General features: G+C 41.5%; 1 protein-coding gene across 5 annotated transcripts; it reads right to left on the minus strand.

Moving 5' to 3' along the window:
- Positions 1 to 339: 339 nt before the first annotated feature.
- tom1l2a (target of myb1 like 2 membrane trafficking protein a) lies at positions 340 to 23,593 on the minus strand. Of its 5 annotated transcripts, XM_030407369.1 has the most exons (16): positions 23,467 to 23,593; positions 17,711 to 17,795; positions 15,903 to 15,981; positions 15,390 to 15,539; positions 14,684 to 14,818; positions 14,457 to 14,600; positions 14,135 to 14,251; positions 13,094 to 13,227; positions 10,286 to 10,328; positions 9,165 to 9,336; positions 8,665 to 8,779; positions 6,783 to 6,858; positions 5,925 to 5,999; positions 3,707 to 3,766; positions 3,136 to 3,172; positions 340 to 3,007 (listed from the first exon to the last, which is right to left on the minus strand). In XM_030407369.1, the coding sequence occupies exons 1-16, from the start codon at positions 23,516 to 23,518 to the stop codon at positions 2,862 to 2,864; spliced, it is 1,620 nt and encodes a 539-aa protein (XP_030263229.1). In that variant the 5' UTR covers positions 23,519 to 23,593; the 3' UTR covers positions 340 to 2,861. The 5 variants fall into 5 exon arrangements, with proteins under 5 accessions (XP_030263229.1, XP_030263231.1, XP_030263230.1 ...); XM_030407371.1 differs by lacking the exon at positions 5,925 to 5,999; XM_030407370.1 differs by lacking the exon at positions 3,707 to 3,766.
- Between the last annotated feature and the right edge of the window lie 325 nt (positions 23,594 to 23,918).

The raw sequence follows: 23,918 nt of genomic DNA on the forward strand, positions 1-23,918 counted from the left end.
TGTACATTTAAAAGCCTATCCCCAAGCTTGTTATTATTGGTGATGATAGGGTGTGTTTGTCAAGTTTTGGAATCCTGCCAGTGATGTTCCACAGGCGACTGAAGGAAGTGAATTTTAGTAGAGTCTGCGTGAAACCAAGATTTGTTTACCTTTTATGTGTGGAGCAGAATGGATGAGGTGTCCATGAACCAACATGTGGGAGGGGGTGAGAGGGCTCATGTGACGATGAATGGCCAGTACAGTGCAAGATTGAGGGTGGGTTGCATCAGCATGCGCATAAAGAAGAAGAAGACTGTCACACACACTACCCCTTAATAGTAAAATAACCACAAACAGTTGTGAGGTAGAGGTCACACATTGCTAGTGTTTTATTGGGCAGTTACAAACGTGCATTAGGTCGAACAAAATTCTGACCATTAGTAATGGGACACCTGCCGACAGACAACAAGCCCCTCTTCCATGTCCACAAAACATCAGCGAAATGTTCTGCTTCATCAGTATTAAAAGACATTCAGTAACCGTTTTTGAAATAGCCAGAATTTCCGAGGAATACATGTTGCATTAAAGACATAAGCCTCATAAAAGCATTAACACAATACACTCTGTTACGGACCCAGAGATATGTAACACACACAAACAGAAAAAATACTCAAGTTCCCTTTTGAAAGGATCTCTGTTACATTTTTAGTTTTCCTCTTTGCGCCGCCTGCAAGGTAAAAGTTTTCAAAGTGAACACAATGGCTGATTGTAAATTGAACGCTATTATCTCAGTTACCTGGCAACCATACTATATAACCATACAGCATTAAAAAAAAAAGTTAAAGCTCATTAATAATTAATTATTTTCAACTAAATTATATTTAAATATTTAAGTCAACATGATTATGTGGACACAATTTTTCAACGTCAACATTGTATTTACGTTAAGAACAATTATATATTCCCCTAAAGCGATAGGTGTAGCTGTACTGATGACGGATAATTCAACAAGTGAATTTGATGCAAGATTAGGCTTGATTAGCTCCACCGACAAGGCTTTTGGTCTTAAATGGACTGAAAGGAAGAAAAAAAAAATCTTTCAAGTGCAGAGCAACGTTAAAACAAACCAGAGCCTCAGCAAAGGAGCTGGAATGAAGACAGGATTGCTTTTTGCCTCAAAGTGCAACAACGCCAAAGACAAATCGGAGCTACTTTGCAGAAACCGGTCAATCACAGAAAAATGCTTGGCAGCGGCTCCACCGAGAGCAGATGAATCATAGCAGAATGAAAATACACCAAAGTATGAAAGTACGTCTTTGACTGCACAGATCAAAAGAAGTACAGTGTGTTTGTTTGCTGCATGCTTCGGTCTTAACCACAAAAAAAAAGCTATGATGATGGCTACAAAGATGTTGTTTTTTTTTTCCTTTTTACATGAACTATAAAAATACAATCAGGGGATCAAATAATACATAAACCTCTCTGTCGTCTTGATATTACTATGAGCCAATACATTTTTATCCAAATACAGAAACTAAAATCCTTGTACTTTGAGGTATATAGATTACATAGTAGAGAGTAAGTGAAGATCTACCTCCTATATGAACACATCCTTTACAACAGTGCATCACTGTAAGCTATACATTTTGTTTTGTAGTTAATTACGGTGCCAGCGCTAAGTCATGCTGATATTTTGAATGCCATAGTTTGTCTTGCATCTTTATGTAATTCTTAAAGGTTTTAACAATCCCAATTTTAACAGTCCACAAATCATACTGCTGTGTGAACGCACACTGCAATCACACAGTTAGAGAACTTATGTGCAAAATGTTGTCATTTCCCATCCCCTAGAAAAATAGTATCCATCTTATGAACATAAAAGAAAAATACAGATTTCATTTTGCTTCAAAGTCCACAGACATTAATGTAGCCGGGGAAGGAAAATGTTCATGATCCCTTAATGTTCATAACACATGAACGTGATTGTTCTTAGACAGGTAAAATTCAGTGATGGTTGGTCATTAAAGCCTCAATATTCTTTGGAATGGCAAAAACTTTTCCTTAGCTAATCTGTTGTAGCTTGAATAGACAGATGTAAAATACTCCATGGACAGGTTCCTTCCCCTTGGCCATTCGAAATACATCACTGAGAATTCTAAGTAATGCTTTTTAGATTTTTTTGTTCTGACTCCCTTTGGTTAAAGGAATGCTGGCATACACTCATCAACATTAGCTATTATTTAGCTATTATATTCCTGGTTAGCAAAGTTAGCCTGCTAACACAAGTCTTCACACTGCTGCAAGCAAATTGGTTAATAAAACCTGTTGCCATTCCACACACATCTCGGTATTAGAAGCACGACTGGAGCTCTAAGTGGAGTATTTGTGAAAACGAAGATAAATTGCACGGAGCGACCATAACCACAGCGCTAGTACATAGTACAGAACAAAACAATAAATGCATAAATTAGCAATTAGCTGAATGTAGTTAAACAGCACGATATAATCCTAATTTTATGCTTTCATTCTAACTCAATGCAGTGGAGTTTTTCCAAAATCGCAGTAATACACCACATTTTGAAACCACATCAGACGAGTTGTCTTCCTTTGGTGACGCGGGGCTGCGAGTAATACATCCAACACTAACAGATTAATACATCCATATATAGTAAAATGCAACACAGGTGTGCGCAGTAAACATGTTGGACCTCTGCATGTTAGAGCAACACGGTGACGAGAGAATGACGACAACGTGGAGATCGCTTGCTACACCACTGCCAGTCAGCGATGAAATGGGACTGGAAGGACTGTTTGAGAGGAATCATGTAGGGCGAGGACCTTTGGATGCCCTGGAGAAGAGAGCGAGGTCCTCTGAGGACAGTCTACAAGGCAAAGAGGGCATCCTCCGTCCGTTCAGCTTTCTTTTGGGAACTACTGGGGGCACGGGCGGGGTGAGCAGGGTTAGCTCCAGGGGGAGATGGCAGAGTGTCTGCGACCTTCGCTCGCTCCTCCAGGAACTTATCAAACTCTGAAGGGAAACAAATTGATTTGTCACAGACATGGAGAGCTGAGGGTTTACTGATGTTACAGTTTGAATCAGTACAAATGAATGAAAACTTCACAGTGGAACAGAAATTAATTGTGATCCGTCTATACCTTCACTGGTCACCCCTTCCTCTGCGGCATCTCCTTTCTATAAAAGAGGAAAAAAAGTGATCAGACAATGTACACACATATGGCAGGGATGATCATTATGGAGCCGCCTTAGTTTCAAAAGACACAGATAAACTTTATTGAACAAGTTAAAAAGCATCAAAATGCCTGTAAAGTTCACCCCAAATGGAGAAAAATCCATTTAAACTTGCTCATAAGTCATGCATCCTTCCACACTCTCTTAGCAGGTGAAGACAAAAGGGGAACCTTCTTGAGCACAACTCCAAAACCTCCGCATGCATATGTTAAGGTCATCCAACTCCTCATCATTAGCACTGTGTTAGCATTTGTAAGTTAATCCTCACAGGAAACTGTTATAAGTGAGTCACTGGTGAAAAGATCTTAAAGTGAATGAAAGGACGTGACATGAAAGGAGACTAAAGTCAAATGTGCAGTTATATATGAGATGGGTGAGGAAAATGTGCTATCAAAGAAAAACAAAACTGAGGATAGAAGAGAGAGAAAGAGGGAGAGAGAAGAGAGAAAGATTTAAATCAAGGTAAAGAAGTCTCACCACGTCAGCACAGAGCCACTCCTCTATGTCATCCATGACAGAGGACTGCGAAACGGGGATCTATGGAGCAAAGCCATGGACAAACCAAGGGGTAGCACCAAAGCCACACAACGAAAAGACACCCAACCAAGACAACCAAAAACAAAAGTTGGAACACACACACACAAAAATGACAAGAATAGGAATCACCAAAGGCTCAGAGAGGAAGATAATTAAAATAAAAACAAATCAAAATGGAACGAAAATTTGCTCAAAAGACACACTCAGCCTCTCTCAAGTCTGTGCTCTTATTGTTCTGTCATGTGCGACTCAGCTGTCTCGCACTAGAACAGGGGTTCCCAGGTTGTGTTTTGTTCTCATTAGTTCTGTGGTGCTGACATGGCTTAACAGCTGCCGACTAATGTCACACAGCAGCGTTAATTATTCCACATCATTAGTTAATTAGCAAATCGCTTGAATGTGATTACGAGATTGATTGGATGGGAGAAGCTGAAAGCACGGGGACCGTCGAGAGGCAGGGCAATCCCACGGCATTCACACACACACACACACACACACAAAAAAATGCTCCATGGCGTGCAGCAACTGTGATGATGGAAGCCGTGTCAGGGTGGACGGTGAGCGTTCGGTGAATTATGGACTGCAAAAAGGAAACTTTCTACTGTGGCTGAAGAAGCTGTAAGTCCATTCATGAGGAGTAACAATTGGGGGAAACTGGAAAAAGCATGTGTTTTGTTTACAAAAGCAGAAAAGACATCAAGTTCTTGTCTTCCAAATCTGTTCACTGCCTTTGCAATGAAGTCAATTCCAGATTAGTTGTTGCTGACCTGATATCAAAGCTGGAAACAAAAACCTTTTTCCTGTGGCACTGTTGTAGACTAAGAAAAAAAAAAAACAGGTGGGGTTTCCTCGCGAGTGAAGCAGCATTTTAAAAATAAAGGTCAAGGCAGTAGAGGTCATTCAGAGGGAAAAAAAACATGCAGCTGTGTGAAGAGGGGGTCAAGTGGTAGAAAAGAATTCTCTTTCTATCATGACTCACAGCTGATGTAAGTGTAATCCTTCATATTCACATATTCACAGTAATATCATCATCATATTCATTGTCACACTGTTACAGATGTTACAACTATGGGTTCATCTGTTAGTTGATCTATTTTTGGTTAGTGTGAGGCATGTGAGGTTGTTACATCTAGTGACATATCTAAGATCCAAAGACAGTTAGAGGACAGCCGACAAATACTGTCAACTACACAGCAAACTCATCAGTACTTTAACAATGTCCACCATTGTTGACATTGCTGTGTAGCAGAAGTACCTGCTGCTTTAGTGTGTGACTGTTAACAGATGAATTGAGCTAATGGAAGTATCCATAAAGGTGTTAAAGCGAGCAGCTTGGCCGTGTGGATAGAGTACAATAGAGGAGGGCAATATGGGTAAACTTTTACTCGATAGAACGTCAAGATACAAGTTCTCGACAGTATCATCGTTATGATGTTATGAGTTCTGTTTGTAGTTGTCACCTACATTACATCTGACAAATTGTTACAGACCTGGGATTTGTAATAACGGCAGTGGTGTTGCACTCAGAAACTATTGGGGGTCGAAAAATCGAACAAAATGCCAATTTCTACATAACGTTGCTTTAAATAACAAATATAGATATTTGATCATGGAAAAATCATGTAAGGTTATTACAGCAATAAAACAGTCCTGTTTATTGATTAACATATTAAAAGGCTTAACTCAAATGAATCTGTATTTTTCAAAATAATTTCAAAAATATTTCGAAAAAAATCAAAATATGTACTGATATAAACTAACAAATAGTGTTGAAATAAATGAAAATGATTACTTTTACTTAATTTTTTTGTTAATTGTCTTTACTTCCTCTTTATATTTCCTTATTTAGTTATGTCTTTTATGGATTTACTCTTTTTATGGCACTCAAATGACCCCATACCTGAGCAGAAACAGTACAGCAAAATGAGCACTGGTTGACAAATTGTCATATTGCCCAACACTAGAGTCCAACATCTGCACATGACATGAAGGTGGATGGTCTTAGGGGGGGTCTTGTTTGATCATTTCTGGACAGAGCGGTGAGATGAGATGAGGCCAAAAAATGAGGATTATGGAAGATGCCGCAGGAGTTTGAGAGCAGCGGTGATGGCAGACATGAGGGAGGGGTAGGAGGACACACTGAGGATGGAGTCCTCACCATTCCTTGGGTAATAAGCCAGCTGTCTATGGGCAGCTCCTGATCTGCTGGGTTATCATCCCCTTTTACCCTCAGCTGAATCAACAACAGAACATCACCTTACACAAGAGAAGAAAGGTAGCAGGCCCCACCACAGCATAGCACACAGTGCAGAGAGAGAGACAGAGGAGAAGTCAAATATGCAAGAGACGACTACCATTTACAAGTGTGGAGAAGAGGGGAGAACGGAAGAAAAGTGGTGAGCGGGTTCATTCCTTAAAGATGAAAATGAGGAAAATAAAAGGGGGAAGAGACTCCCTCAAGTAAAAGAGCTGTACGAGGCATAGATCACCTGAGGTAACTAAAAAAAGGAATGGTATGTGCAATCAGTGCGCGTGTGTGTGTGTCTGCATGTGTGTTCAGGTTTCAGAATCATCTGTATGCAGAGTGATAACCATGCAAATATATTGCACTGTGTGCTCCGACTGGGAGAAAGACTACAAAAAAATCTTTGAACTAGCATGTGTTTGACTTTCTGTACAAACTGATTGTGCTGCACCAGAAAGTCAGCAGCTAGAACTAATATTTACCCAGAACAAATGAAGAAAATGACATATTTTGACCCATTACTTGTACTTATTTATAGGCAACAGTCAATACACAAAGCTACGTCTTTCCATTTGATCAAAGTTCGAGTATCATTCACACAGGCCAAAGGTCACTGCAGAACACACAGTATCATAGACCATCACATGCAGGGAGTGACTGAGGGCTGAGGACAGACTGGTAACAGGAGGTCAGCCATGTGAATAATGCAGGCCCCCTACACTCCATACATGGGTGAGAGCTGCATTAAACTACATGCATCAGTGTACTCACCCCTCCTGTGTTCTGTTGTCTCACATCCAGAGCCGAGACCAGGCCGCCCAGGGCCTGAGGGTCTTCATACTTAACACTGTGTGTGAAAACATACAGAATGGTCACCGCAAACCAAGATAATGGCGAATATCCTCACATGAATGAAGTGAAGATGTCTAGCTCGCTGACGTACAGTCCTGTATTAGTTTTTTGATTCATTTTGAATTGCCTTAGCCTGTCACCATGGCAGAAGTCATGGCTTGCACACTAGCCCTTTTTACACAGCGTCTCCGCATTATCTCCGGAGCGGTAGTTTGCCAATTCTCCGCCGATGGTGATTCACACAGAGCGAAGCATCTCCGCCTTCACGTGTGTTATTCACACAGAAAGGCGGCGCTGCGGCTCCTAAAGAGGCGTGACGGTACACGTCATGTTGATGACGTCGGTGTTTCCCCAGGTGTTCCCCCGTTAATCTAAACCCGTGGACAGTTTATAATCATATGGATGCTGTTATAATGTGTAGTGATTGAGATCCTGACCCACCTGGAAAGTGACGGAGTGAAGTTTTTAGCGCTAAATTACATAATTATACATAATCACCATCAGTAAACTGGACAAAGAGCAGAAATGTGAGGAAGAGTCAGTAGTCAGCTGTGGCATTTGTTTTCCTCATATAAGTTGCCAAAGACAGTTACAGTTACTACGTTACTTTTGTTCGGTCCAGTAATGTTGCTTTGTGGGACATTTGTCTGTATATAGTTGAGTGAAGGACCTGTGCAGTTATCAGACTGCACGACCGACACGCCCTCGCTCCGCGCCTCCGGCTTATCCGCTCACACTGGGACGGCTCACCAATAATGCGGCCCTGATACTACCTCCAGAGGCGGATCAGCGCCACAGGAAATTTCCCCCCTCTCCGCATCTGAAACTTTCACACAGAGGCGGGTGCGGAGAATAGGCGCAGGATCCCCGCATGCAAACGGCAGTGTGAAAGAGGCTACTGTCTCCCTGACAAAAACAAGTTAAATAGGATGTGTGTAACTACTACATATTCCAAACTAAAGAATGAGAGGGAGATAAGGAGGCCACCTTTATTTATCATTTATACGCAAGTGATTTATGATGATGATGATATCATTAATAATGATGTGTGTCCTATCTGTGATGCAATAAACAATATTTGTTTCTTCACAAAATGTAAGGTTAAAGTAATACCGGTGTGTTGAGTTTTTCTATTTTAAAGTTTTAAGAATGTTTTGATGATCATCAGGATAATATTTTAAATCACAACTATATTGGACAGGATAATAGCAACATCAGATTTTCATATCGTCCGTGTCTACACTGGGCACACCAATACCTCCACCCTTTTGCAGTTTGCACAAACATTCATCAGGGATGGGACAAATCTATTTTTCTGGAGAAAGTGGAGAAAAGCACCAATTTCTCTCACAAATGTAGCCTCAATAGACAATAATGTGGTGCAGAGAAAAGCCCCTTTTGCACATTTTTCTGAGCTAGAAAATGTGTCTCTCCTGCCCTTTATCATTTTCATTCTCCCCACCAACATACAGCTGAAGGCAACAAGCTGTAGGTGGAGGAAATCAGATTAACATCTTTTCCCTGGTGATATTCAAAAGCCATTTCAGGAAAACGCGGGAGGAAGGTTAAGTGACAGTAGACACATTAAAAGTATGAAACTTAATAATAAAAAAAAAGTTTTTATGCAGTGAACAACACAGAACAAAACTATATAAAAGCGCCTGTGGGTGGGTGGGATTTTATTTTAATATTAAAGGTGGTTATGAATAGCTATTTGATTAAAATAAATGGCACCCTGAATAGGAAAATCAGAGGACCCGGGCTGCCCCAGAAGCAAAGAAATGTAGAAATCTGGACATACTTTTTGCGCTGGTCAGCCAGAGAGCTGCTCCTGGTATGGGCAAACATGTCAAAGTCATCCTGGTTGCGGCCTGGTAGAGAGGACAAGGTACCACTCACGCTGTCTGAAGCCACATCTGGAGAGACAGTGAGAGAATAGACAGTGAGAAGAAAGTCCAACAAAGATTATTCATTTAGCCTCTATGTCAAGATCAACAAGTAAAGCAATATGTCTAAGCTGTACCAGAATACGAAATAGCAGAGACTTTCTAGACACCAACCGGGGAGCAAGAGTTGAGTTATGCTGCTGGTCTTATTATAGTGGGGAGGAGGGATGTTATAGCTCTAGTGAGAGTGAGTGTAAAACCTCTGCCATTAATGAACGAATGTGTGTGTGAATGGGTGAATCTGACAAGTGTTGTAAAGCAGCTTTGAGCAGTCAGTAGACTGGTAAAGCGCTATAGGAGTCCATTTACATAACAGCCAAGCTGGAAAACAAACATGACGATACTTTGTTCTTACCGAGACCAGCTAGTGCAGTGGACAGCGAGGCTGCGACGGGGTTATGGGCTGGGGAGGCAGTGGCCCCAGCGGGGGAGTGGGCTTGGGGGCTGGAGGTGATCCTGGGCGTGACCACGGCCGGGGACCCCGGGCCCAGGTCTATCAGGTTGTCCTCCGTGGCTTCGTTCAGTGTCTAAAGGGAAATGGATGTAAGTAAGTATGAAACAACATCCTTTTGAGGTTCAAGCAATAGAGAGAAAGGAATATTTTAAGCGCCTAGGGGGAAATTAGGGATTACAAAGTGTTTGCCCTGTATACAGAGAAAATACTTAGTAGCTACTGAAAGTCTACAGGATTGACTAGTTACACATTTGAGACAACATTGTAGGTGAGTAGTTGTAGCTGGAGGCAATGCAGAGGGACAATTCTGAGGGCTGAATAAACAGATAAATAAACTTCAGATGTGTGAGACAGAGGGTAAGAAGGAAGCCAGTAAAGGACACATAGTTTCTAGTTTCACACAGCGCTTCTGACGCTGCTGACACGTCATATGGGTCTGAAAGCATCAGCTCCATATAGTGGACGTGTTAACAGTTCTTCGCTCTGTTCATCCCAGGATTGGTGCTAGCATCATACTTGCCTTCATCAGCTAGCCACAGCACAAACAGACAGAACACACAGAAAGATCAACAGCATGCAAAAACAATCAGCAGTGTGGGATGTAGTGAGAGATGCCCTGATCCTCTGGCCAATCACTGATACTGGCAAATGTGCTCTCTAAACAGCAGATTGGAACTAGTCCTGCTCTGCTCTTCCAGTTTTAATACAGCTAAATGCGATCCGCTTGCATTGCAAATCAAAGCTGCAGTGATTGTTTATGCTTGTATATTAGAGAGTAAATAATAATTAATAATTCAGATGCTAAGATGAAACAACAAATGGCTGAGTGGATGGATTTATATTCGAAACATCTCTCATGTCATCCTTAGACAGATTGCCACAGGCAATGCAAATGTTGATTTTCTTGAAATGTAAAAGAAAAGACAGGAATTCTTTAAAAAAAAAAAAACATCCATAAAAGCAAAAAGAAACCAAGTGATCCTTAGAGAGAATTTGGTGTGTTTGATGTTGACGGCACTCACCCCATTGTTCTGCGCAGCTCTGCCCGACCTGTACCTCTCGTACCTGCGCGCAGCACAAAGAACCTTTGAATGTTTCACTGAAAGCTTTGTGCGGTACAAATGCTTACACACCTTTCATCTTCAGAAACCTCATGAAAGAGACATTTTTGCAACGTGAAACCTATGAATGTTCAAAAGCACATAAGCTATTGAACGTTCTTCATACAAGCTCTGCGACTTTGTTGCTTTTGAACTCAAACTGTGTTCAATCTTTGCCGAATCCAATGAAAAATTGATCAGCTTGGGTACAGTAGTTGCATCTGGAGCCTCTCCTTTTAAAGTTATGGATCGAGACACAGTTTGTCAAACCAACATTATTTAACCATTTAACATATTGGACGAATCATTGGCCACCCTTTTTGTTTTATCTAACACTAAAAGCTGTTGTAAGTGTTGTCACTCCCACACTTGTAAAACTCCTTTCTTGTATTCGAGGCAGCACTCTTTGCCTCTCCTTCTTTTTCTTCAAGCATTTTTCATCACTTGGACGGTTTTGTAGTAAAAGCTATCAACAGGAGCACTGAATTTGGTAGATGTTCCTGTTCTGCCAGTGTACCAGTACCAGAACAGCTATTCAACACGAATGTTGTTGACTAAAAAATTGGGCTGCAGCAGCTTTCAGATCCGGTACGACCAGACCACTGGACGTACCAGGGAATCGCAGTGAAACTGCAGTATTTTGAGTTTTTCTTGTTTTTTTTTTTATAATAAATTGTTATGATAATATAATCTTTTTATCTCCCCTGTGAGTTTAGTTCTATAAATTTGTTTAAATGTACATATACAGTCAAGCCCAAAATTATTCATACTTCTGGCAAATTTTGACTTAAAGCTACTTTTATTCAACCAGGAAGCTTTTTTTTGACCGAAAATGATACAAGCTTCTCCCAAAAGATAATAAGACAATGTACAAGAGGCATAATTGTGGGAAAAAAAAAATTCTCAGCTTTTATTTATATTTGAACAAAAAGTGGCAAGTCCAAAATTATTCATACCCTTTGCAAACTGTCACAGTCTATGGGAAAATCCAAAGTTCTATACCAATCCAAATAGTCTAAGCTGTTCTAAAGCATCCCAATTACCCTGATTCACTGGGAACAGCTGTTTTAATCAACTCAACAAGTGAAAACAGCAGCTCTCTGCAGTTGGACGGGGACAGTCATGGTTAAGACATAGGAGCTCACTGAGGACCTGCGGCTGCGCATTCTGGCTACTCACAAGTCAGGAAAGGGCTATAAGGCCATATCTAAATGTTTTCAACTTCCAGTGGCTGCAGTGCAAAGTATTATTAAAAAACACAAGATGTTCCGCACTGTGGAAAATCTCAGAGGACATCCCAAAGCTACATCTGTGCTGGCCAGGAGGATAGTGCGAGAGGTAAAAAGGAATCCAAGGATCACCACCAAGGCCATCCTGGTGAATCTGGGATCTGCTGGTGGCAACGTCTCAAGGCAGGCAGTCCAACGGACACCGCACACTGCTGGGTTCCACGGACGCAGACCAAGGAAGAAGCCGCTTCTCCAGATAAGGCACACAAAAGCCCACTTGGCCTTTGCAAATGCTCATCTGGACAAAGAAGAAGACTTTTGGTCTTCTGTTTTATGGTCAGATGACACAAAAAAGTAATTGTTTGGCCACAATGATGCATCCATCATTTGGTGTAAAAAAGGAGAAGCCGTCAACCCTAAGAACGCCATCACCACTGTCAAACGTGGTGGTGGGAACCTAATGCTTTGGGGGTGTCTCCCAGCCAATGGACCAGGGAACCTAATCATAGTAAACGGCACCATGAAAAAAGAGAAATGCATCAAGATTCTCAACAACAACATCAGGCAGTCTGCAGAGAAACTTGGCCTTAGGCACCAGTGGACATTTCAGCACGACAACGACCCAAAACACACAGCAAAAGTGGTGAAGAAATGGTTAGCTGACAAAAACATTAATGTTTTGCAGTGGCCCAGCCAGAGTCCTGACTTGACCCAATTGAAAATCTGTGAAGGGTGCTAAAGGTCCGGGTGATGGCAAGGAGACCCTCCAAACTGAAAGAGTTGGAGCTCATTGCTAAAGATGAATGGGCAAAAATATCCACATTTATCAGTGTGGACATGCAGAAAGCTGGTCAGCATATGAAGCGTTTGATTGCTGCAATAGCCAGTAAAGGCTTTTCTATTGATTATTGAGAATGGTATAAATAATTCTGGACATGCCACTTTGTTCAAATGTAAATAAAAGCTGAGAAATATTTTTTTTCCACAGTGATGCCTCTTGTACATCGCCTTATCTTCTGGGAGATGCCTTTGTCATTTCCAATCAAGAAAAAACTTGCTGGTTAAATAAAAATAAGTTTAAGTCAAAATAGGCCAGGGGTATGAATAATTTCGGGCTTGACTGTAACTGTTTATGAAGTCAATTCTGTTTACAAAACTAATTCTGTTCTGTAGGAGCAGAAACATGAAGTGGGATATTGTGCTTATCCAACAGTTTCTGTGATTTATTGAATGTTTAATGATTTTAATCTCCAATAGAAAAGACCCCAAGCAATAAAACAACAACATATCTGATCAAGAGTTTCAAGTTCAGCTATTGGATGGGCAACAACAACAACATATCTGATCAAAAGTTTCAAGTTCAGCTATTGGATGGGCAAAAATTGTGGTGAGTTTTCCAACCAAAGTTTTGTTAAGGCAACAAAATATTTCTACCACTACACAGCACTGTGACAAGAACAACCTTTGCTGTGCTACACAAATAAAGTCTGATTGATCATACCTCTCATATCTGAGGAAAATGTTGTTGAGGTCGTCGTTGACGTGTAGCAGCTCCTCGGTCACCTCCTCGTTAGAGACGCGTGAAATGAGCTCGACCACTCTCTGCTGCATAGCCCTGCATGTTCTGTTCAGCTCCTGGAGGGATTGGCACATTAACAGACTGAACAATAAGAAGGAGGAATCGATCGGTCAATAGATAGAGACTGAAAAAAAAGGAGATTTATGGAGAGAAGAGACCCACACACAGTCAAATGTATGTCTGCTATTTCTACAGCATCATACAACTGAACAATGAAAGTATAAAAGGAGAGAATCGTCTAAATCTGGCTAAATTAACTGTGCAATAAATTAACTCCAAGTATATTTATCATAAGGCAAATTCAGAAATATTTGCTCAGCTGTGTAAAGATTCTGTGAATGTTTTTTTCCATAGCAGCTGGAAAAAGAAAAAAGTCGGGAAAGGCACCACATAACTGTTACAACTGGCACGGGGCCCTCAGCTCAGGGCCAGATCCTCGCAGCTGACACAAATACCTGAGTGAATTTGGCACGAGGAGATTAAACTCTACATGAGTTTCTATATCGCTGGTTAATTGCCAATTCTAGGAATTTTACCACAGCCAACAGGCTCTTGATACGTTGTGGGCGAGTTGAGTGTTTGCTCTGAAAGCTAAAGACACTACTCCCCCTGGTGGCTGCACATAGACACAACACTTCACAGCTGACATGCACTGATGGAAGGCTTTTCTATTAAAGCGCGGGGAATTCATACAGTGAAATATTGCATGAGCCTATAATCACAGCATTTGTTTTTTAAAGGCTGGCACCGAACTGTCTTCTGATTTGGATTTGCTTTGATGTTTTAAGCCGTGTTTAACCATTTTAAATTAGAATCCACATTGAACACAAAGACATAAAAAGTATAATTCATTTCTGCTGTTGTACTAAAACTTTTCATATCAGGCACAACATAAGCAATTACGTGTAAACACACATGTACTTAGTTAAGATAGACCTCCGAGTGTATTCACATGTCTCTGACCTGAAGCAGTTCTAGGTCAGAGGGGTCTTCCTGGCCAGGCACCATCTCTGTTAGCATCTCTGACATCACTTTGGTGTTTCCTCTCACTACGTCCAGCTCACTGCGCAGCCGGGCGATCTGAAAGGACAGAAGGTCATTTAAAAAGTAAGTAATTTAAAAACACCCAACACACACAACACACAACAGATGAGTCATCCAACTGAGATATTTTAATTAGTTTATGTGCTAAACTCTGTTTTATTTACTGACTCCGGTGAAATGGGCTTCCTTTTGCGAACAAAAGTGCAGTAAAAAGTTTAACTTCCTGAGCTGAAGCTCTCACCTGTTCAGGGGTGGCTGTGATGGGGCTCGGCATCTGGGGCTCCTGTGTGACGGAGGGAGGGCTCGGGGAAGGTTTAGGAGTCCCAGCAGCAGGAGAGGCCGGAGCTAGGTACTTGATCATGGCTGGGTCGACCTCTGGTGTACCCTGGAACACACATTACCCCTACTGATACTGCTGTGTATATATACAGACATGTTTGTACTGTCTGTGTTGCTCTTTCTTCTCACCCTCTGAGGCGTGTGGATGGGAGACAAAGCATCCAGATCTGCCATTGGGAACTCGATGCCTTTCCTCTTCAGCTCCTCATAAATGTGGACAACACCAGTCAGATCAGGGCTACTCCTGAAGGCATCAGCCCAGGCCTGCCACAACACACAGAAGCCCACGCACACACACACACACACACACACACACACACACACACACACACACACACACACACACACACACACACACACACACACACACACACACACACACACACACACACACACACACACAGATTGTGAGGTAAAATAATCATACAAAATCTGATGCTGTAAATAGACCGGGCAAAAGCCAAGAAAGACAGGGTCTAAAAGAGGAGTCTCTGTGGGGTCTCCTTCAACAAATCCCTATAAATAATTAGAGGACAGCGGAAAGGGAGATGGATAACACCACCTGTTGGCCGAGGTAGGTGACCTCAGGTAACTGGATAGCAGCAGAGGCTGTAGTCTGTGGTGCAACACCTGGAAAGTGGAACAAACAGTACCTACCTGGCCTCCCAGAGCCCACCACTGACCTGCTCGATGCAATTTGCCAAGCTGACTGTCCATTCTTAACAGGTTTACCTTACTTTTAAAAAATTGCCCTAAAACCCGCAAATACTGATGTTAAAATGGTAATAGTCAACAGAAACAGAGAGATCACAAAGAAAGATAGAAGCCCCAATACCTGTATGAGCGCCAGCACTTTGTCTTGTACGATGGTTGGAGGGTTGTTTTTGGGGGAGATGATTTTGACCAACACACCATCAATGAAATCTCTGTTGGCCACCTGGACATGAAACCTGTGACCGCAGTTCTTTACACATGTTTCTACTACCTGCCGGATGACAAGGAGAGAGAAGATAAAACAGAGGTAGAAGCCTGAAAATTAAAGTATCTGGAAGGCAGAGGTAGCTGAGAAAAAGAAGGATTTCACTCTTTGGTTTAACTAGCAGAGCTGTCGTGGGCAGACGTGGGCGAATATGAAAGCAGCTTAAAAGGCAGGGCTGAAAACAGCCGTTGACAGTAGTCAGGAGAAGAGACACAGTGGAACAATGAGACCAAGAAAGACCTAAACATCAGGAGAGGTCAGGTTTTGATGCAGCGTTGAATCATGAACCCACAACTTGGACCTGGCTGTCTGAGTATAAAATCATCTAAAAACGCAAATGATAAAAGAAAAGAAAGAGGAAGCTCTCACCGTTAGCGCCAGCATCACTTCTCTGTAGTTCTTGTTGCCACTGAGTCTCTTTTTCAGTGCCCGCATGGCATCTTTTGGCCTGCAGGGAGACGGCAGAGAAGATACAGCTGGATAAAGCACCCCAGCTGAGATCACGCACAACATCTTTGACTTTGTTGGAATAAATGATTTTTTTCTGTCACAATAACAGATGCCAGTCAGTCTGTCAGTGTAGCAGTCCGACTAAGACAGTGACGGTCCGTCACACCATCTGCTTCTCTCTTCTCTTTCAGCGCGACGATCTGTTTCTCCTAGAGCAAGATCAAAACTGCCCATGCATGAACAGCTCAGGCCAGCTTTCCACCTCAGACTGCCAGAGTCTTTGCTGCTGATGAGGCGTAATAACTTTTTATGAACTCCTTCCAGACATACTGTACATTTATTGAATGAGGGAGCTGAGATATGGATGGCAATAGAGCATAACATCTGATATAAAGCTTCCTCTGAGAGTACTCTGTACGTGTGTGTCTCGGATTTAGTGTTATAGTTTTTGGTTTCAGATGGTGCGTCTACTTTGCTATGTGTTGATTCAGGTATCAAACATTTAAAAGCACACGTGGGTGCAAGACGTCATATGTTGACAAAAGTTGCAGAATTTTCTGAATCTCAAGTCTAAGTCTGGAGCTAACCGGGCTTTGTCTAACTTGACGAACACAAGAAGTTCTGTGTTCTGTGAAGCTGAACTCCCCCCTGTGTGTGTGTGTGTGTGAGTGTTTGTGTGTGTGTGAGTGTCTGTGTGTGCGTGCTTGGGTGTGACTAGAGGGCCCCATGTCGCATGCCAAGACAATGAGTGCGTGTAGGCATGAAGAATGTGAAAAAGCCGGGGAAAGTGCTGAGGGAAAAATAGAAAAAGACAGATTCCAGTATTCTTCCTGGCTGGGATCTCTTGACGATTACATTTATTCAGGCTACAAAACATTCTGACTCGTACGCCGTACTGTGGGTGAACTAGCTTGAAGTTAATTCAGTGGTGTTGTAGAAGAACATTAAAAATGTAGATCATATGCTGCAATGCAGTAACATTTACAACTGCTGAAGAAAGTTTTTTGTTTCAATTATTCTTAACATTAGCTGCAGTTACATGGACCTTAATAGCCCACTAATGATTCGAATAATAATCAAATCAACATGAATAAAAATACCTCAAGGAGACCTAGATCATTTTCAAACCCTTGGACTGTTAGTTAAAGTGAAACTCTTTTAAACTGTTTTAAAAATAGCAAAAATGTTGATGCTAGCATAGAATTTGCCCCACGCACTCCCATTGAAAATGAGCTTGAGTGCCTCTTTCGTCATAATGATGCTTTTACACGAAGGTTTGACTCATATACGTTCACAAAAAAAGCCTAAGTTGCATTTTGGCCAGAGTTTCACTTTAAACCAGAAAAGCAATTTAAAGATGTCGCATTTTACAGGGGATATAAAAGTACATTTATATTAATATATGTATTAATATGTGTTTATATGTATTATAAACACAGTGTGTAGGAGACGGACAAAAGAATTTCATTCATGAATACATTCATTCATTCAATCACTGACACCTAAAGAAAACAAAAGGCTCTCTGTGGTTTTGCTGAAGAACAGTAGTCAGTGTATTATTTGCTGGAGTCACTCAGTCAGCCAGTGTGTCACAAAACAATGTGGGACTGACAAAATCAGGGACAAAAGACTTTTTAGGCCAAATGTCCTGTCTAAATCTATAGATAGTTGATAAAACAGATTTTGACCCCACAATGATCAACTCCCAGAAAGGTTCAGCAGCTCACCCCTCTTCCGTCTCGTTTATGATATCGCAAATCTCCATGTTGAGGGTCCAGTCCTCATTCTGCAGGCCTCCATCTGTGGCCCTCTCTGGAGGAAAACACAAAAAGTTCAACAGAATGTTTTATTTATATAATGTTATTTCCAAATAATTTTGCCCTGACTTCACCTCATTATAATCTCTACACTGTAGTGTAGTCTACACATGAATAACAGATTAGGAGGTCACAAGTTTTTATCTAATTTACAGAAATATGTGCTGTGAGACTAGAAGCTGGTGACTATCTAACACTAAAAACTGTTCAACACAACGAAATGTCCCTTAAAATGCAGATCATAAAAGGGAGATATCATATGTTTCGTTTTCTAAGAATCTGTGATTTATTAGTCGTGGTTTCTCGACAACTCAAACCTGAGGTTGGCTGGCGCAGAAGTACATTTTAATTTTGACACCCAATCCTCTGTTCACACCCCGCCAGCTGTCTTGTCAGTAATCATGATGCTGCGTTCTAGTCAGGCTTGTTTATCGCCTGCGCTTTAGTCAATGCACACTCGTTAAAACAACCCATGGTTTTACACAACATTGAAAGTAAAACTGTTGTGTAAGCAAGTCAGCATGTGGGGACATACTTCAGTGCTCTGTGTCTCTCTAATGTCCCTTTTAATTCAGCCAAATGTCTTGATGATATAAATGGAAATCAAATTATACGCCATAAGTTAATAATCTTGTTCAAGCCCCTGTAAACTTGACTCCAAATGGATTTCTCTGTAACATTATATATTCCTCCTAACTGAAAAAGCAACAATTTAAGTTTAAAAGAAAGATCTCCGGGCTGATACAGATTATTGACAACCAATACTTGAAAAGATATGTATGCAGTAAAAATGACCATTTTAGCATCCAAATTTAGGACTCTACTTTGATTCAATTATCTAAGGTACTTGTGCATGAGTCGACTACATTTCTGGAGAAAATATTGCATGTTTTACCCCACTAGATATATCTGATAAATTTTGTTACTAGTTACTTTGCCTATTCAGATTATTAATGTATTTTATCAGCAACGACACAATAAAATAGTCAGATAATAAGAAAACTGCTGTATAATCGGTGGATCCCAATTACCTGTTTAGAGTCTAAGACTCAAACTTAAGTTTGGGGGGGCACCCAAGTAGCTCAATGGTAGAGTGTGCACCCCATTCACAGAGGCTGTGTCCTCACTGCAGAAGGCCAGGGCTCCAATCTGACCTGTGGCCCTTTGCTGCAGATCATACCCTCTCTCTTTTATCCCATTTTCAGTCAGATAAAGCCATGAAAGGGGTTAAAAAGAACAACCCATGTATGACTGTGGGGAAGTGGTTTGATCAGATTTGAGCCCACCACCTGTCATCAGATTCAAACATTGCTGAATACTGATGAGTGCATGAAAGTATGTGATGTCAGCTCCTTCTGACCTCGTTTTAACCAGTGAGAATTGCTGAATAGATAATAGAGAAAAATACAGAAATAACCATTAACAAAATTAAAGCAGAGGTGAGAGGTAAGCTGTCATAAAAAATTGCAGGACAACAAAATACTGATTTGTTTTATCCTCGCTTTCATGTTTATTTGTTTTTATTTATTCATTTCTATTTCATTCATCTATCTTATTGTAGACATTTTCACCTATTGTCAACTGTATAATTAACCCCAATAAAAAGAGTTGTGGAAAAAAAGATTGTAAAATAATGAGGTAAATAATAATAATGAGAGCAAAACAGCCTGAACATGATATGACATCCTAAAAAACCCTGCTCTGTTTGCAGTCATAAATTTAGCTGTTTCTCTTTATGAGGTGTGGGCAGTCTGTCCATACAAGTCCCGCTGATTGTTTAACTAGAAACTAATCTCTGTTAAAAGTGCTGGGACAAAGTCTTGGTTCAGACATTAAAATTCTTCATGTCATTAATTTTTGACAACGTTATCCCCCGGTCTTGTAGGAAGCCCACATGTGCTATAATCCACCACCTGTTGCTCCGGTGTCTCCAAGCAAACAGCCAGCTGGAAACGAGGAACGTCTCAAAGGGAAGTGAGGCTGGTCGTGGGTGTGATGTGGCTGTGTACTCAGTCACAGAGACCTGCTTTCCCCTTCACACTCCACCCTACCGTTTAATAGCATTTTGGCTAAAGCCAGGAAATAATGCGATCCAGACTGTGAGAAGCTACAGTGATGAACTGGCACTGCAGACATCATCACTGCCTTCCTCGGTCTGTCTCCTCCCTCCTCCCCCCATCTCCCGAATCCATCCATCATGTCTGCGAGCACTGTTATCTTTCAGGATCGCAGTCATGTGGGGAGAGGTTCACAGGGAAACAGAGAAAAGGGTTTTCTACTGAGGTGAGCTGTGACCGAGTTCCTGTGACTGACAGTCAATAGATTCTCATTAGACAATTCTTGAGCTCGGACAGGGGGAGCTTCCCTCCCTGAAGCCCAGAGGCCCCGAGCAGGCTGTCATGCCCAGGCCAAGAGCCTCTCACTGGGCAGTGTTGCCTTCCTGTTGGGAAGCTCAGTGTTGGATGAGCCTGACAGCCATGACTTATTCATGCTCTACCTCCCCCTCTCTAATCAACTTGTCACAGACTGGGCATCCACAGAGAGAATGGCTTTTTTTGAGTCCCAACTACAAAACATACTTATCTACAAATACAGAGACATAAAGTAAATTTCAACATGAGCAGGATCTATAACAATGTGCTGTGCCTCGGTGTTTAGCAGCACAGTATATAAAGTATAACTTTGGAAGAATTAACCAGCTACTCCCACTGAGATATCCCACGTAATCTCCTCAAGTTGATTGTCAGATCAAGGCTGGACAGAGTGTGAGTGGCAGAGAAAGAAATGAAAGGGGAAAAAAATCTGATCTCGCCATGTGAAACGAGCCCAAACGACAGTGAACAATCAGATCCTTGCTAATGAAGTTAAAAGCCTGCTGAGTGCATTCATTCATGGTGTTGTGTCAATCCCACTCTGTCCTGGGAATCCACACCGCACCAGTGAAGCCAGTCGATCACATGGCTTTAACGGTGGCAGGCAGTGCCATGCACTGCCAACAAAGCCACAAATCTCTGTCCCTCTCTGGCCTCGTCTCTTCACGTTTTGTCTAAATACCTCAGCAATAATAGAAGTTTGACACTAGCTGCTAGACAAATGCTGGTCGTCTAAATGCTGAATATAGCTGCAAAATTCTTTCCTAAGAAATTTGTATGGCAGAAATTGAATATTATATTCATTATTATGATGTCATTCATTTATAATCAACTGAAACTAAAAACATGTGTTTTTATAACATTAGAATGAGTCTTTTATATCAACAGAGGGAATGGGTCCTCTTCCACGTCAGCCATGTTGCAACACCATGTTTCTACAGTAGCCCAGAACAGACAAACAACAACACTGTTGTACATATCTTTTTCACCAGTATTTGATGAGCACGGATAGCAAGGATATTGGCGGATAAATCAATGAATATCCCTATTATCAATATCGGCATTGCCCTAAAATCTAGCATCGATCAGGCTCTGATTATAATTTTTGTTGATATTCTGTAAAGGACATAGTCAGTAGATATAAAGATGACATGCCAAACTCATCTATCTGAAGCTCTACAGACCCTATGGATACTGAACATGGTTGAACATGGTTCATTAAGAACAGAAAACACATGGTTATGGTTGAATGTACTTATTGTAAGTCACTTTGGATAGGAACGTTAGTTAAAAAAAATCAAATGTAATTACATTTTTCTCCATTCAGCTATCACTAGAGCATTAGAATTTATTTTGTTTCAGTGGTGTCAAAATCTGACTGACAGATTGTGTTCCCTTAGCTTGCTGTACTGATAACCTCCCACTGATATGTTCTCTTTTTAAAAAGCTACAGCACTGGAAAAGAGTCTTAACAGTGCTGCAGCACACAGAAGAGATAAAACAACATAAAAGAGAACCTTAAACTTAAACTTGGCTTAAACTTCTTTTCATGAAAAGTGAAAACAAAAACACAATGACACATGGCACACATCATTCACCACCTCTAACCCCTCCACCACCTCCTCAGTCACTTTAGGTGATGAGAAGGCTCGATAAAGTTCTTCACAATAATGCATCCCTCATGAGATGTTATCTGTCTCCTCTATCCTGCTCTCACTCATTGTTTCAGGTAAGCTGATGCGTTACCCTGCTGCTGCTGCTGCTGCTGCTGGTGTACAGTACCACTACAGCAGCCAAACAGCCAGCTGGCTGTACAGCGCTGCACAGCACAGCAACTCAACCGCAGAGATCAGGCTGGAGATGCAGCCGTCTCTGTGAAACGGGGAAATCCAAAATGTGCTGCATCGCGCCCACTGCGTGCATGACCTAGAAGGAACTCTGCAGAGTAAAAATGTGTGAGACGATGCTCAGAGTTGGCGCCTCTGGGCCGGTTTGGATAACATGATGGCACACAACAGCTGACCAGTGGGTGGTGGGCAAGACTTACCACGTAGGCCACAGGACAATTCAAAGGGCCACAAATTCACACAGATGTAGTTACTCCAAACTTAATCGTCTACTCAGTGGAACACATATTGGGTGAAAACATGAGAAAGAAAAGCAGACACACCCCTTGTTTATAAAAGAGCAGCTCTACTCTTACTCACAGAAGAAAATATGTAATCAAAAACTGTTTCAGGGGCGGCTGCTGCATTTACTTACTGCAAGACATTAATGTCAGGCCCACATCTGTTTGGCAGAGGCTTAACTAAACCTTGATAAAGCAGGAAATGTGGCTTAAAATCTTATGGATCATTGAATACACTGACATTCAATTCAAAACAGTTTTTCGATATGAATAAGGTAAAGGCCATTACAGTCAAGTCAGTGTAGGACATAATCTAGAGCCAAAGATGGTGGAAAACAGCATTATGTGTTCACTTATATTCAGGCTTTACTTCCTCATCACTCAACCTTACTACTTGTTACTATGAGGAAAAGTACACAGTTGCACCCTGACTACACTTATCAGACAGAAGAGAAATGTTTTCTGTAGATCTCACAGTAAACGCTTACTCTAATCTTTGGTGCCATTCACTCATGACAGAGGCACAGCAAATCCTTGGTGACAACTGCTCAGGATCAGAGGTTATTTATCTCTGATCTGCTTTGCAGACGGGCGAGAGGCGAAGATGAATGCGACCACACCAAAGGGATGTGGTAGGTAGGCCACGTCCTCCTGCTCCTCTGTAGGAGGATAAGCACCACAGCACACAAAGCTTTGAGATTTCAAACTAAAAACAGAACAACGGAGCTGAGCAAACACTGTGGCCAGCTTTTGTTCGGGAACTGAGTGAATATTAACTTCAGCTTGGCTAAAGCTCTGCAAGCCACTTTGAGCCATGTCACTAGACACTGCCCATGTCACTGTCGCCTCTCAGTTTTATATCCCTGAATGCTACATTGAATTGTCCACACATACACACACGCACAGTCATTCTGCGTAACGTTAACACCCTTGTCATCACAGCGGACTAAGTTAGACAGGGTTAGCTGGCTAACATTAGTTGAAAAAAGCTCATTCCAAGTAGATGACGTTTGTTGCGAAGATGCTCGCTAGCTGGCTATTTCCTCTAGGCGCAACCTTACGTGCCGTAATTCAAAGTGGAAAACACCAAATGTCTGCCCACGCTCAAACTATGTAATGTGGAGGAGGTTACACGAGTCTAATTGATAATTTCAAGGCTAACTTACCTATACATTGGCCCACGGGAGTGCTGTACGGATTTCCAAGTAAGAACTCCATTTTGACAACAAACAATCCTCTCGGGAATGACAGAGGCTGAGGCCCACAGGCGGCACTAATAAGTCCCGCCCACAGAGCAATGCTATTGGTTAACAAAGACAGTAAATTCGATGTGTATGGCTGGAATCAATGTCGGTTATATTTAGCATCTGAAGCTATGTTCAAGAGACATTTTTACACGTTTAAACATGTATTTAACTGATAGGGCGCTTCAGTGGTATTAAAATCACCACCATTGGCACTTAAATACACAAGCAACGATGAAAGAAGAACAAAGTCATTAATTTTATGAAATATAGAATTATACATAAATATTGGCTGGATGTATTCCACACTGCGCTTGTAAAAAAAACAAAAAACGTTTAACCAATACGAAATTACCATTTGCAAAATCTTATCA

This window comes from Sparus aurata, chromosome 23, assembly GCF_900880675.1.
Source record: "Sparus aurata chromosome 23, fSpaAur1.1, whole genome shotgun sequence".
Lineage (NCBI taxonomy): Eukaryota > Metazoa > Chordata > Actinopteri > Spariformes > Sparidae > Sparus > Sparus aurata.

Coding starts and splice junctions, on each gene's coding strand:
- tom1l2a (XM_030407369.1), bottom strand. CDS start 23,518: ATGGAGTTCTTACTTGGAAATCCGTACAGCACTCCCGTGGGCCAATGT. Junction 3,173..3,706: donor AGTGGCTCTGTGCTGACGTG/GTGAGACTTCTT, acceptor CCTCTTTTATAG/AAAGGAGATGCCGCAGAGGA. Junction 3,008..3,135: donor GGAAGGGGTGACCAGTGAAG/GTATAGACGGAT, acceptor GTTTCCCTTCAG/AGTTTGATAAGTTCCTGGAG.